General features: G+C 47.9%; 1 protein-coding gene and 1 long non-coding RNA gene across 5 annotated transcripts in view; one reads left to right on the top strand and one right to left on the bottom strand.

Moving 5' to 3' along the window:
* stk16 (serine/threonine kinase 16) overlaps window positions 1-2,183 on the bottom strand; it is a 40,584-nt gene extending 38,401 nt beyond the window's left edge. For 2 of the 4 annotated variants that reach the window (XM_069935954.1, XM_069935957.1), the window contains exon 1: window positions 2,056-2,183. In XM_069935954.1, coding sequence (XP_069792055.1) covers window positions 2,056-2,132 — 77 coding nt within the window. In that variant the 5' untranslated portion in view covers window positions 2,133-2,183. Of the gene's footprint in view, window positions 1-1,746; window positions 1,915-2,055 lie in introns of those variants that run through there. The other 2 variants (XM_069935955.1, XM_069935956.1) reach the window with 2 other exon arrangements.
* Window positions 2,184-2,979: 796 nt separating this feature from the next.
* The window catches only part of LOC138760216 (uncharacterized), a 29,103-nt gene continuing 16,827 nt past the window's right edge, over window positions 2,980-15,255 (top strand). Inside the window, exon 1 of the long non-coding RNA XR_011355513.1 lies at window positions 2,980-3,217. This is a non-coding gene — a long non-coding RNA (uncharacterized lncRNA). The remainder of the gene's footprint in view (window positions 3,218-15,255) is intronic.

Here is a 15,255-nt window from a genome sequence, read left to right as displayed (position 1 = left end):
GAGTAGAAAGACAAGACTTAAAGAAGTCCACAAGATTATGAGAGTGTGACAGAATGTAGATATGCTTTTGGGAGATAAATTGGGGCAGGTTTGTTAGCATAGATCACATGCAAACACTTTAAAACAGATCTTATTTAAAATACTGAAGCTCTGCTAATGCTAGACAGGCCGGGGCCTCGAGCTTTTGCAAAAGCTTTGGAGCAGGGGTGGCCAACCTTTTAATTTTACATTTTTAATTTAGATATACAGCACAGTAACAGGCCATTTTGGCCTATGTGTCCGTGGCGCCCAATTAACCTACACTCCTGGTACGTACACGTGACCTGAAATGGCCTGTTACCATGCTCTATGTCTAAATTAAAGATTAAAAATTAAAAGGTTGGCTAGCCCTACTTTGGAGAGTGCCCCAGAGACTTCCCTCATGGATTGTTGTTTATAAAAAGGCAACAGATGAAAGAGTTTGTCGGAGCCGCAGAACTTGCTGTTCTAAGAGGGTCAGGTGGTTTTGCAAGCAGAGAGAGTCAAACAGGCTTTTCTCTCAAAGAGAGTGAGTGAGAGAGAGACACACACACAGAGATCAGTTCTACTGTGCTACAGTCAGCAGCAGCAACTGGGACTGGAACAGGACAAGCTGGCCAGCTTGTGGAAAACCCCATTTGGAAGAAGGGTGGTGAGTGCTTAGTTCAGCCTGGTCAAAGCCCCTGTGGTTCATGCAAGAGAGGACTGGCTGTCTAATGTTTCACTTGGAATAAGAGAAACAAAAAGGCACTCTGTGTTGACCTGAGAGATAGAGGTTATCATCTGGAGAACCCTGAGGGGGCAAGTTTCTTTGGCAAGACATTGAAGTGGCTGATTAATAATGAATCAGTTGTGGGTGTCCAGCGTACAACAAATCTCTCTGAAAAACGACAAAAACCTTCCTGTGCAGTAACCGTTTCCCTTTCAAGCACCAAAGCCTGGTGAACTTTATACATGTTAAATTCTGTGCACAGTATAAGAATTGCCCGCAACCAGTGAACTTGGAAGAATGAGAAGTGAGATTGGACTGTGAACCAAAGAACTTTTCTGAACTTACACACACATGTGCTTAGAAATAGAAGGGGTTAAGTTAGGTTAGTTAAGTCACTGGTGATGAGAAGTTCAAGTGTGATTCTGTTTTCATGTTTAAAGATAATTAAAAGCAACTTTTAAGTAACCCTTTGGTGAATATCTATTGCTGCTGAGTTTTGGGGTCTTCTGGGCTCGTAAACAAGAGGCACAGATAGGGTACACAGCCAGCACCCATTTCCCAGGGTGGGGGTAGTAAACACCAGAGGACATCTGTCCAAAGTGAAGGGAGGGAAGTTTATTGGAGACATCATCAGTAAGTTTTTAAGAGTTGTGGGTACCTGGACTGCATTGCTGGGGATGGTGGTGGAGACTGAAACATTAGGACACTTGGGCAAGTGGATGGAAGAAAAATATTGGATGATGAGGTAGGGGAGGGTTTAGTTTTTTGTTTGGTAGGAAGAGATAGGTCAGTATAGATCAAGGAGCTAAGTTCTGTGACAATAAAGTTGATCTGATCTTATTAGAGGGTGAAAAAGGCTTAACTAGTCACATACCCACATCCTGCTACTTGCAGATACCCGTTTTAATGTTCTGCTTGAACATATAATTAACATTAGTGTCCAGCCTGTGGGAGCAGGCACTGCGCATGCGCTACACGGCAGTGCCCACGACAGTCCCCCTGCAGATGATGCAAACCTGAAACAAAACCAGAAGCTGCTGCAAACGCCCAGCAGGCCGGGCAGCCACTGCCGAAAGGGCGAAGGGAAGAACAGCCCACCTTTCCGTCCGAACGCCTCGCTACAGCATTTTGAGCCCACACCGACACGTCAGCCGCTGAGGAACACGACCCCGACCGTCCCGCGCATGCGCCTGGCTGGCGACGGCACCCCCCATCCTCCCCCCGTTGGCTGCTGGGAACTGTAGTCCGCGCCTCGTCGTTGAAGCCACACCCCCCGTTGGCTGCTGGGAACTATAGTCCGCGCCCTCGTCGTTGAGGCCACACACCCCCCCCGTTGGCTGCTGGGAACTGGAGTCCGCGCCCTCGGCGTCGAGGCGACGGCGTGCATTCGGGCCGACGCCATGACCGGTCAGCCCGAACGAGCCTCGCGTCTCCCAACCCCGCGGTCGGCGACTCGATCGTTGGATCTCGCGAGAGCGGCGCCGTCTCCTCCTCCCCCCCCTTTGCGAGATGACGGGTTGAGCTCTCGCGAGAGCTGGAGGCCCGGGACGGAGCTGGCAACCCTGGGCTCGCTCAAGCTTGTCTGAACTGTGCAATGTTTCAGGAGAAACGTTAATAATCAATATCTTTCATGAACCCAGCTCCAACTCAATGCTGATCTACTCTTGGAACCTCATGTGCTCCGCTCAGAGCTGTCCTTATGACCTAATTGCCATGAGGACTCCAGTCACGTGATTCCATCTGCACTTGCAACAAGCAAGCGCTGTTGTTTTTGTTGCTGCTGGGGTTTTTTTTCACTGTGTTTTAAACTGGTGTTTTAGCTACAATATTATGCTCATTAGATTTCTATTGCTTTCATACCAAATTTTCACTTTAACCACGTGAAACTATGGAAATCATTATGAACCGGGCATAACAAGCAGCCATCTTTCTTTTCTTTCTTTGGCTTGGCTTCGCGGACGAAGATTTATGGAGGGGTAATGTCCACGTCAGCTGCAGGCTCGTTTGTGGCTGACAAGTCCGATGCGGGACAGGCAGACACGGTTGCAGCGGTTGCAAGGGAAAATTGGTTGGTTGGGGTTGGGTGTTGGGTTTTTCCTCCTTTGCCTTTTGTCAGTGAGGTGGGCTCTGCGGCCTTCTTCAAAGGAGGTTGCTGCCCGCCGAACTGTGAGGCGCCATAGTTTTGGTGTTTAAAACACTAATTTTATTTCTTACTCTTAAACTATCCTTAACACTAAATCCATCCCCAGCTATGCGCAAGTGATGGACCCAGACCATTACAGTCCAGGCCAAAAATCCAGGAAGTTACTTCAAACTTCAGTCTTTCAAGTTCAGTGCCTTTGAAATGTGATGCCCACAATTAATGCTGAACTGGTGGGAAAGACTGGAGTTGTGGGTGCTACAGACTCACGAATTCTCCTTGCGTTGCCTTTGAAGAAATGTCCACCCACACGAGCTGTGACCGCAACACTCCTGGTCCTTCTGCAGGTAAGACTCGAAATGGGCGGCGTCGATGGGGAAGGGGCAGGTGGGGGTGTGCTAGCTGGGACCTACCTGTCATTAACACCATCTTCCCTTCTCACGTAGGCAACGAGGGAGCTCCAAGCATCACTAGATGCGACTGATGCTTGACACACGCTAGTTATGCAGCTGGGGGTGGGTGGAGTGTTGCTAGCGTGCCTCAAGCTAGATGCTAGTGAAGCGGGAGGGAGTGGGGGCAGGACTGACAGCCAGAGATTGCCGCGACCACATGGGGGGGGGGGGGTGCAGCACCTCATTTTGGGGGAGAGCAATGCCCATGGATGCCCCCCGGCACCGACTGTGTCTGGTGTGCAGTTCTGGGTGGCACACTATAAGAAGGATGTGACTCCACTAGAGTGGGGTCCTGAAATGGAAGAGATTGGTAGGCTGGAGTAGTTTTCTCTAAAGTGAAGGGTGCTCAGGAGTAAACTAATGGAAATATATATGCAATGTACAAACATGCTGGAGAAAGTCAGCAGGTCGCACAGCATTCATAAGAGTAAAGGGTAACCAACATTTCGGGCCCGAGCCCTTCATCAGCAATAGGAGCAATATCTTACATTCTGTCTGGACAGTTTCCAACTGGATGGTGTAAATATTGACTTCTCCAATTTCTGTGAACCCCCTCCCCTGAGTCTCTCTCTCCCTACCCCTCTGGCTCCTTTCCTTCAGCTCTCCATCCCCTTCCCCCTCTCTTCAGAGCTAAGCTCTCCCCTTACCTCTCCATTCAGAGAGCTACCCTCTCTCCCCATCACTTTGAAGCACCATCGATTACTCAAAGACTGAGGTTGATAAACCAATAAGCTTTTATTCACTAAAGAACAAAGGCGCATCCATACTGCCCTGCACTGAGAAGGAGGCTGCGGAACAGTCATCTTGTTACAGGAGCCTGTGGGAGGGGTCACAGGTACAGCCGGCCAATGGGTGTGCCAGACCAGACAAATATATGCAACAGTGGTTTACCACATTCACCCCTTGTTTTTGAAAAGAGTCCAGAGGGGTGAAATGGTGCTTACGAAATCTCTCAGTTGGTCTGGTTGTTTGTTGGGACTGTCGTAGTACCGGTTGTGAGCAGGGGATAGCAAACAGGAAGCGGGAGTATCCGTCAATGACATTGAGAAAATGCACGTTGTGGTCTGTGGAGGGCAGGAGTCCTTTAAAGTCAACACTGAGGCACTCGAATGGGCGGATGCCTTTTATCAACTGTGCCCTGTCTGGCTGGTAGAAGTGTGGTTTGCACTCAGTGCAGACCTAGCAGTTCTTGGTCATGGATCTGATCTCTGCGATGGAGTGGGGGCTTTGATGAAGTGGAAGGACCCGGAAACTCCAGGTTGGCAGAGATCATTATGCAGGGTTTGTTTTTGTAAGTGATCAATCTGCATACTGGCACAGGCCCCGCGGGACAGGACGTCTGGTGGCTCATCAAGTTTCCCCGGCCGGTACAAGATATCATAATTGTCGGTGTACAGTTCGATTCTCCACCTCAGTATCTTGCCATTTTTAATTTTGCCCCACTGCTGCTTGGTCAGTTGGCAGGGTAAATCGTTTACCAGCCAGGTAATGGCACCAGTACCTCACTGCCTCGACAATGGCTTGAGCCTCTTTCTCTACCAAGGAGTGTTGAATTTCGGGGTCCTGTAGGGTATGGGAAAAGAAAGCAACTGGCCTGCCTGCTTGGTTAAGGGTGGCAGCCAGGGCGAAGTCTGACGTATCGCTTTCCACCTGGAATGGGATGGATTCAACCACTGCGTGCCTTGGTGATGTCTGCCTTAATGCAATTGGAGGCTGCACGAGCCTCCGCTGTCAGAGGGAAGGATGTGGATTTGATGAGGGGGCGGGCCTTGTCCGCATAATTGGGCATAATAGGAGAAGAACCCAAGGCACCTCTTCAGGGCATTAAGATTGTGGGGGAATGGAAGTTCCAGGAGCGGGCACATACAGTCAATATCTGGGCCAACGACTCTGCTCTCAACGACACAGCCGAGGATGGCGGTGGGGGGGGGGGGGGGGGGGGGGGGGGCGGGGTTGTGCAAAACACGCGCTTGGCCTTATTATATGTGAGGTTTCTTCCAGCCATCTGCCTGTGTTTGCTTATACCTGACGAAGGGCCCAGCCCAAAGCATTCATTACCTTTCACTTCGCCTGGATGCTGTGTGACCTGCTGAGTTTCTCCAGGATGTTTGTGTGTTGCACATGTTGTATATCTGGTTTTGTTGTTGTTCCGAAGTTCCTACATCTTGCAGTGAACTGAGATTCACCGGTGATAGGTCCCCAGGCTCCGCCCCCATCTACCCATATATAACCCAGATCTCCCGCCTAAACCCAGAGCCCTACTGAAGTCCCTACCCTTTGTTATAAGCAAATAAATGCGTGTGCTCTCCCTCTAGTCGCGAGACCTTTTATTTGCACTGAGAGATCTTTCCTCTCAGTTATAATTTGACTGGGAGCAGAAAAAGGTTAACTACTGGCCTTCAGTGTCTATGGAGGGAAAGGAATGGTCAAAGCCCTGGGTCGAGACCCTGCATAATCAGAGTGCAGAGGGGAGATAGCTCATGTAAGGAGGAGGCACATCGACTGCAGATGCTGCAACCTGTAGCTGGAGGAGCAGCATCTGGCAGAGCAGAGAGGAATTTTGCCAACTTTTTGGCTGTGCGTCAAGGTCCGGGAAAGGAGAAAGCAGCTAGCCTCTGAATTCCTCTCCCTTCCACAGATGCCCCTCAAGCGTCTCACTTCCTCCAGCAGTTCCTTTTGCTCCGGATTCCAGTATCTGCAGTCTCTTGTGTCAACGTCCCTGCTACTTCCTTCTGTTCCCAGAAGAACCAGCAAACCTGTTCCCTGTTACTAGAATCTCCCGGCAGAGAGAATACAAACATTTCAGTGCGGGATGGTTGGTATTCAGATCTGAGGGTAATGAAGTTTAGTCTTACCTGCAAATCTCTGCTCAAGGAAGCAGTAGAGGCTGCCCTCATAAAACATAGAACACCACAGCACAGTTTTGCATCCTAGGACGGGCTGAGTGCGGGGATGGGGAGGAGATACTGACCAGGCTGAGCATGGATGGATGGTGGGGGAGGAGATACTGACCGGGCTGAGCATGGATGGATGGGGGGGGAGGAGTACTGACCGGGCTGAGCATGGATGGATGGGGGGGGAGGAGTACTGACCGGGCTGAGTGGGGGTTGGTGAAGAGGGAGGCGCAGACCGGGCTGAGCGGTGGGTGGGTGGGGGGGGTGGGGGGGAGGTGCTGATGTGGCATTCGGCATGCACTGTACCACTTCCTCCCTCCACTTTACCAGACTAACACGCGTGCTTATAGTGCATTAGACAGAATCACATGGTTCATTACGTAGAGCAGGGGCGCAGCCAGGGGTTCAACTTCGGGGTGGGGGGGGGTGGCGTAAGCACATAAAAGAGGCGCCTCGACCATAGCTGTGTGCAAGTGCACATGTTTTGCAACCAGCTCACAACACACTCACTCTCTCTCTCATACATACACACCCTCACACCCTAGGGGGTCTACCTATTAGGTGGATGGGAATGGGTTATTAAATTCAAGGGGGCAGCTTGTTTGCATGATGTCTGCACTGTGGATAGGGCTGGAGATTGCAACGAGTTACCCAGAGGTTCCATTCCAACCCTCTCTGACCAAGTTGGCCTCAATGGTGACACTGATCTTTACCCTCCCTCATCTCTGTGAACTCATCCTGGCCTGTCCCTGCCTTGCTGCAAACTTAAACTGCCCGCGATGGCTAAATTGTCTTTTGTTGAGCAACCCCTTTTAACAAAGGAGGTGACCACTTCACTGAATCCTTGCTGTTGCCATGATAAAGTGGCCTGAGTGACTCGTGAGCCCAGGAGGTTGAGGAGGGTCTGTCTTTTTTCTTTGGCTTGGCTTCGCGGACGAAGATTTATGGAGGGGGTAAAAGTCCACGTCAGCTGCAGGCTCGTTTGTGGCTGACAAGTCTGTGGGACAGGCAGACACGGTTGCAGCGGCTGCAGGGGTAAATTGGTGGGTTGGGGTTGGGTGTTGGGTTTTTCCTCCTTTGCCTTTTGTCAGTGAGGTGGGCTCTGCGGTCTTCTTCAAAGGAGGCTGCTGCCCGCCAAACTGTGAGGCGCCAAGATGCACGGTTTGAGGCGAGATCAGCCCACTGGCGGTGGGCAATGTGGCAGGCACCAAGAGATTTCTTTAGGCAGTCCTTGTACCTTTTCTTTGGTGCACCTCTGTCACGGTGGCCAGTGGAGAGCTCGCCATATAACACGATCTTGGGAAGGCGATGGTCCTCCATTCTGGAGACGTGACCCATCTGAGGGAACACCACCAACACTGGCAGAGGACACCCGAGTATCGCGGAACCGGAAAATAAACTCAGTTATGATTTCTCCAGACTTCGGTGCCTCAACGCCTCAATTGATGGGCCATGTCACGAGCCAGATTTATCTTCACACATTGCCTGGACCATTATTACCATGTGCCCAATCTCTTGGCACCCCAGCTCCCTTTCACGGTGCACCCTATGCCATTTGAACATCCCTTGTAAATTATTCTATCCCTGTTCACCAATCTCACTCCCTTCATTCTCTTCATCTCACCCTTTGGGTTTTATTGGTTCCTGTTCCCTTCTCACATTGTGTCTTCAGAAATTATATTTATTGTCGCCTCCCCCATCCTGGTGGCTCTCAACTGTTGTGTGGTGCCACCCACAGGTGGAGTTGTCCATTGGACTGGCCGCTCTTTCATCGCTTCTGCCAAGATTTGCCCCGATACAAGGCTGGATGAGAGCTCAAGTGTAGGCCGAGGAGAGGGTTCAGAATCGGGACTCGGGCGTTGGGAGCTCTGGTGTAGGCCAAGGAGAGGGTTCCGAGTCAGTGTTGGGAGGTCACTTGGGCCGACTCCGAACAGTCCCCTCAGCCCAAGTGAACTGTTGGCCACAATTTGCAAGTCAATTCAGTTTATAAATATAACAAACATTTTACTCACAGCTCTCACCTCTCAGGCTCTCTCTCTCGCTGATTTACAGTTTGAACATAAATCTCGAATTCTTTTCACGCCATGTATTTGCAGCGATTCGTGCATGTGCAGGAGGTAATTCATGGCAGCTAATAACCCAATCAGCCTGGAGCACAAACAAGGAGATTGCCGGGAAGATCAGTCGCACCTGGTTTTAAACTTTGAGACTACGGCATCTGCGGCAGATGCCAGTCCCACAGTTCAAAAACAGACAGCCCCCCCCCTGTACTCCTCCCTAGTTATGCCACTGGCACAGTGGTACTGGAGCAGTTGCAACTATAACAGCACCCCGCTGAGGCCTATGCCCTAGGGTGGCTGCCTAGATGGCCTGATGGTAGCTCTGTACTGGCCCTTCAGCCCATGATATTGTGCCAACCCATTAAAAACCTACTCAGCAATCTCAACCTTCCCTAACACACGCCCATAACCTTTTTTTCTTTCATCCATGTGCTCCCTAAATGTCTTTGAAATGCCCCTGTTGCACCAGCCTCCACTGCCACCTCGCTAGGGTGCCCATTTCAAACTTACCAAAACTCAGGACATGCAGGGTCTGCGTCAGAAACTCTTTTGGAGGGAGGGACCCTACACCCCCAAATGGAGGACAAATTAATGCCCACATCGAGGTGGCCCCTAGATGGAGGACAGAGGGTTCAAAAGCTGGATTGTTTGGCCTAAAACCAGATGTCTGGCCACCTTCCACCCCTCCAACGCATTCTAGGCACCCACTACTCTCCACCTAAAAACATTTAACCATGACTTCTTCCCTATAATTTCCTCCTCTCATACAAATGTCTTCTGTTGTTGACTACCTGGGAAACAGGTGCTGGCCGTCCTCCCTATCGATACCTCTAATAATCTTGTAGGTCTCTATTAAGTCTCCTCTCATCCTTCTTTACTCCAAAGAGAAAAGTCCCAGCTTGCCTAACCTTGCCTCATAATGACTTATTTTCCATTTCACGCAACATCCTGGTAAATCTCCTCTGCACCCTCTCTACCGCAACCACATCCTTCCTGTAATGAGGTGAACATATTCCAAATGTGATCTTACCAGAGTTTTATAGAGCTGAAATATGGTTGTTTATGATGTCATGAATGTACTCTGACAATAAATCTAAATCTGAACTTGAATCTGAACATGTACCTTAATGATGGGCTCAGGCCCGAAACATAAAGGACACTGTTTGACCTGCTGAGTTCCTCCAGCGTTGTGCTTTTATTTCACGACACCTGCAGACTTTCATGTTTCACTTCCGAGGAACTTGGTGCTCTCTGCTCTCTCCACTGTCCAGCTATTAATGTGTAGTGGAAGGTGATTGACCCTGAAGCCCACGATCATCTCCTTCATCTTGACCACGTTGAGACTCAGGTCATACTCTAGCAATTGCATGTAACTTGGTGGAATTGTCAAACTGAGTGAAACAAAAAAGTCTGCAGATGCTGTGATTGTAGTTCATGAGCAAAGGTGCTAGAGAAAAGTCTGACAGGCGAAGCACTCAGGCCTAAAACGTTGGTTCTATGGAACCTGAGGGGAGCTGCTGAGTTTCTCCAGCACATTTTGGAATTGTCCAACTGTTCAGCAGTTGTTGGCCACGAGATGGAGCAAGTGGCCTGATATACAACCCAATTTTAGCCAGGCTGGTTTTATTTCAGCTGAAGGATCGAGGGAGATAAAACAACATACCTTTAAGGTCGTGAAATACCTGAAAGGTCTTTCCTGGAGTAGCTTTGGGGTGAAATTTGATACTGTACTTGAGTGAATACAAATGTTTGTTGAGGAGCATTTTATTAGTTCAATCAGAAACAGTAGCAGGATTTAGTGTCATGAACAAGTCATGAAATTCAGTGTTTTTGTGGCAACATCAAAGTGCAAACAGACATATTATAACAATCTTATGATATTACTATAAAAAAATGAAAATAAAAATGCACGAAACATAAGGCAGTGTCTTTGGTTCATTGATCATTCAGGAATCTGATGGAAGAGCTGTCCTTGTGCCGCTCGTCTTCAGGCTCCTGTACCTTTTCCCTGATGGTAGCAGGGAAATGGCCTGGGTGGTGGGGGTCTTTGAGGATAGAGGCTGCTTTCTTAAGACACCGCCTCATATAGACGTCCTCGATGGAGTGAAATCTGATGCCCGTGATGTCGCAGGCCGAGTTAACAACCCTCTGGAGTATATTCTTGTCCTGATGGTAGGTGCCTCCGTACCAGGCAGCGTTGAAAGCAGCCAGAGTCCACCTGTAAAAGTTTACGAGAGTCTTCGATAACATACCGAATCACTTTAGACACCTCACAAATTATAGCCGCTGGCGAGCTTTCTTTGAGATGCATCAACGGGGAGGCTCCAGGACAGATTCTCAGAGATATGGACACACAGGAATTTGAAGTTCTTGACCCTCTCACTACTGAGCCCTCGATGAGGACTGGGTCATGTGTCATGTGAGTTTATTGTCATGTAATTCAAACTGGCTTCAGCTACACAGGTTCACAAGATAAACCAACAACTTAATTACCACAATTTCCCATGAGGCAGAAAAGGAGATAATAAATATAAAAGGTTAGAAAAATAGTTATTCACCATTCCAGTTAGTGCAAACTAAAAGTCATGCAGACAGATCTTTCCAATGGTCCTGGCGTAGTTTATAGTTAGGGTCGCATGGAGAGGTTGATAGTTTTGAAGGAAAAACATTTGCTGGAGGTGCTGGACTCAGGGTGAATGAAGCAGTGAGAAGAGGTTGCGACCCGGCTGATGCTGGTTCATTCTAGGGGCAGAACCTCACATATAAAATCAACAGCAGGCTTTCCTGGATTAAGACAGTGAGGCAGTCTGTGTCTCGATACATTAAGGCATTGCAGTCCTGGCTGGCAATTAGGAAGGGGAATGCTGGTTGACTTTTGTTTTACAAAAACCTCCTTGCCCAATTTCTGCAAACACTACAGATGGGACCCTCTGTCACCTTTTGTCTAGCCCTGTCTCATTCTCTCTTCCCTCTGTCACCTCTTCTCCCCAGCTCAGCTTCCACAGAGCCTCAAACAACACCCTCCCTCCCTCCCTCCCGCAGTCACCTCACCATTCCCCTCTCCCGTGTCCCATCCACATCCAGTCAACATCTTTTGTCTGTTGGATTGTAGATTTCGATTTCAGATTTATTGTCAGAGTATGTTATATAGACCTGGATGTTAATATCCCTTATTGCACTCCTGAGACTTGCTGCCTAGGCCCTGCGGGGTGGCCGTGAGCGATGGCACCTTCTAGGGTATCAAGTGGTTGCCCTCCTTCCTCAGTGTTTCCCTGGTTGTGGTGATAAGACCACCAGCCGACTGCAGGCGGCGATCTCTGTACCTGCAGGAAGACCACCTGAGGGACTGACTCCACCTGGCTGACTGTCAATCAGCCAACCTGAATATAAACCTGAGCTGACCCCTCCTGAGCCAGTCACACGAGGAGACACCAAGGCATGAACTGGTGTTCAGACTTTTACTGGAATAAAGCCTGTTGCACAGTCTTTCGAGTTTTGTGCTTGCTCGCTGCTACCTCAGCGCCCCACACTGATAGACCCACTTGCAGGTAATACTACAACTCGGGATTTTATCGAGGGGAGGTGTCCTGCCTCCAGCGATGACATTGAAAGTCACACAGAAATCTAATTGTGCAGTTTATATATAAAGGTAAAGGTTCCATTATTATCACATTTTGAATGTAATATCCATGAAATTCTTTAACTTTTGTCTACTGTAAGGCAGACAAGAATTGTCACATGACATCACATTCATCCCTGAGATTCCTTTCCCCGCAGACCAGGCAGAATGACCACTTACTGGTAATGAAAAAAAACCGTACGCGTAAACAAATAAACAAAGTAAACAAACTGACTGTGCAATATTGAGAGGGATTTAAAAAAAACTAACAATAAAGTGCATAAGTAAGAGTCCTTAAATTGACTTTGTTATTGAGGAGTCTGATGGTGGAGGGGGAGCATGAACCTGGTGGGTGCGAGTCTTGTGGCACCGAGACCTCTTTCCTGATGGCAGCAGCGAGAACAGAGCGTGTGCTGGGTGGAGTCGATCCTTGATGATTGCTGCTGTTCTCCGACGGCAGCGTTCCCTGTAGATGTTCTTGATGGTGGGGAGGGTTTTGCCTGTGATGTCCTGGGCTGTGTCCATTACCTTTTCACATGGGTTTACGCTCAGGGGTATTGGTGTCCCCATACCAGATCGTGATGTAACTGGTCAGCACATTTTCCACCACTCCTCTGTAGAAATTTGCCAGGGTTTCTGCTGTCATGCCAAACCTCCGCAAACTCCTGAGGAAGTAGAGGCGCTGACGGGCTTTCTTCATTGGTGTGTTGAGTCCAGGAAAGATCCTCCGAGATAGTGACACTCAAGAACTTAAATTTGCTCATTCTCTCTGTAATAATAGTTATCATGGTTGCAATGCAACAAGCAATGCCTTAAGGATTATAGCTCCCGTTTGATTAGACTTGGCTGCCAGCAGGGGACTGACACAGAGCAGGAGATTGCAGTACGTGAGATCTATAATTGAGGCTTGCAGCCTCATGGCCTGCCTCATGGTGCTGTTCATAACAACTTTAAAGTAAAGAACCTTTTCCTTCATCCATGTGTTGTCTAAGAACTCACACACACCAATAAAAGATTAAACACTCTCCACCTCCGACCCCCACCATGATCACTGGATCATATACCTATAGTTTTCATTTCCTGAAGTTATAAATGATCTGATTTAGCAGTTTCTACAAAATGTATAGCAATATCATGGAAGTCAGAAATAGATTTAGGTAAGGAAAGATGGCACACAGAACTTCACAGCTGTATATTATTAAAGAAGATTACTAATAATCTGCAAGAGAAATATAATGTTTTCTGGAAAATATGGAGCCCATATTCACAAAATTTTGGTTGGCATGTTTGTATACTCTCTGAAGACTTTACGAGAGATGCCTTTTTGAAAACTGGTGGGCACTCCTCTCCCTACTCATTATTCCCTTCTCTCCAGCCATTTAATTCATAAGATCATAAGCTATAGGAGCAGAAAAAATCAGTCCCACTCCCCATCCTTCTCCCCATCACTCTTGATACCCTGGATATTCAATTACCTCTGCATAAATACAAGAAATAAAACACAAAAATTTGCAGAATTTAGAGATACTCAGCAGGTCATACAGGGTCCTTTATCTAGCAAAGATAAAGATACAGAACCAACGTTTCAGGCTTGAGCCCTTCGTCAAGGTATGAGTAAAATGTAGGCAGGTGCATGAAGTACATTGTTTGATCTGCTGACTTTCTCCACCATTGTGTTTATACTTCTGCCTTTAACACATCCAGCAACTTGGCCTCCACAGCAACCCTTGGCAGCATATTCCAGAGGTTCACCACCCTTTGGCTAAATAAATCCTCCACATCTCTGTTTTAAATGAGTGTCCTTCAATCCTGAAGTTGTGCCCTTCTGTCCTTGACTCCCCTCCCATGGGAAACAACATTACCACGTCTTCTTTGTTCGGGCTTTTCAACATTCAAAATGCTTCTATGAGGTCGCCCCTCAGCCCCTTATTCTTCTGAACTCCAAGGAGTCCAGTTCAAGAGCCGTCAAATGTTTCACACATGCTAATCCCTTCATTCCAGAAATCATTCTTGTGAATCTTCTCTGAACTCTTTTCAAGTCAGGAGGACTTTGTGAGGGGGGTGGTCATGCCTCATGAGCCTAATTGAGTCTTTTGAGGAGGTAACAAAAGAAATTGATGAAGGTAGAGTAGTAGATGTGGTCTATATGGATTTTAATAAGGCATTTGACAAGGTCACCCATGGGAGACTTGTACAGAAAGTCATGAAGTCCATAGAACCTTGGCAGTGTGGATTCAGAATTGGCTTGACTGTAGAAAGGAGAGAGTAGCAGTGGACAGAAAGTATTCTGCCTGGAGGTCAGTGACTAATGGAGGGGCCACAGAGATCAGTTCTGGGACCCCTGCTCTTTGTGATTTTTATGAATGGCCTGGATAAAGAAGATGAGGGATGGGTCAGTAGGTTTGCAGATGATATGAAGGTTGGAGGTGTTGTGGATGGTGCCGAAGTCTGTCATAGGTTATAACAGGATACAAACAGGATGCAGATTAGGGAAGAAAAGTGGCAGATGGAGTTTTTTCAGAATAATTGTGAGGTGATGCATTTTGGAAAGTCAAACGAAGACAGAGTTCATGGTTAATGATCAGATACTTAACAGTGTGGAAGAATAGAGGACCCTTGGGGTCCAAATCGTTGGATCTCTCAATGTCACCACACAGGTTGATAGGACAGTTAAGAACCCCTTGGTATACTGGGCCTCATTAGAATCAGAATCAGACTATATTGCCATGAATAAGTCACAAAATTCAGTATTTAATTAATCAGGGGGATTGATTTCAGGAGTTGTGAGGTAATTTTGCTGTTCTATAAAACTCTGGTGAGACCACACTTGGAGCATTGTGTTCAGTTCTGGATGCCTTATTACAGGAAGGATGAAGAAGTTATGGAGAGGGTGCAGAAGAGATTTACCCGGATGTTGCCTGGATTGGTAAATATGTCTTATGAGGCAAGGTTAGCAGAGCTGGGGCTTTTCCCTTTGAAGAGAAGGATGAGAGGTGACTAAAAAGAGGCCTACAAGATTATGAGAGGCATAGATTGCAGTCAACACTTTTTTTTTCCCCAGGCCAGGAGTAGCAAACACCAGGAGACATCTGTATAAAGTGAAGAGAGGGAGGGTTTAGGGGAAACATTAGGGGTGTGTTTTTTTAAACAGAGGTGCCTGGAATCCATTGCCAAGGATTGCATTTATAGGAGCATTTAACATTAGGGGCATTTAAAAGATTCTTAGATGAAAGTAAAATAAAGGATTATGGGGAAGGGAGGGTTTAGTTTTTTTGATGGGTATATATAGGTGGGCACATCGTGGGCCAAAGGGCCTGTACTGTGCTGAGTTCAACAACAGGATAGCCAAAGCCAGTGCTG

The sequence above is a fragment of the Narcine bancroftii genome, chromosome 4, assembly GCF_036971445.1.
Source record: "Narcine bancroftii isolate sNarBan1 chromosome 4, sNarBan1.hap1, whole genome shotgun sequence".
Classification (NCBI taxonomy): Eukaryota; Metazoa; Chordata; class Chondrichthyes; order Torpediniformes; family Narcinidae; genus Narcine; species Narcine bancroftii.
Note: the sequence above shows the minus strand (reverse complement) of the source record. Positions and strands in the feature narration are given on the sequence as shown.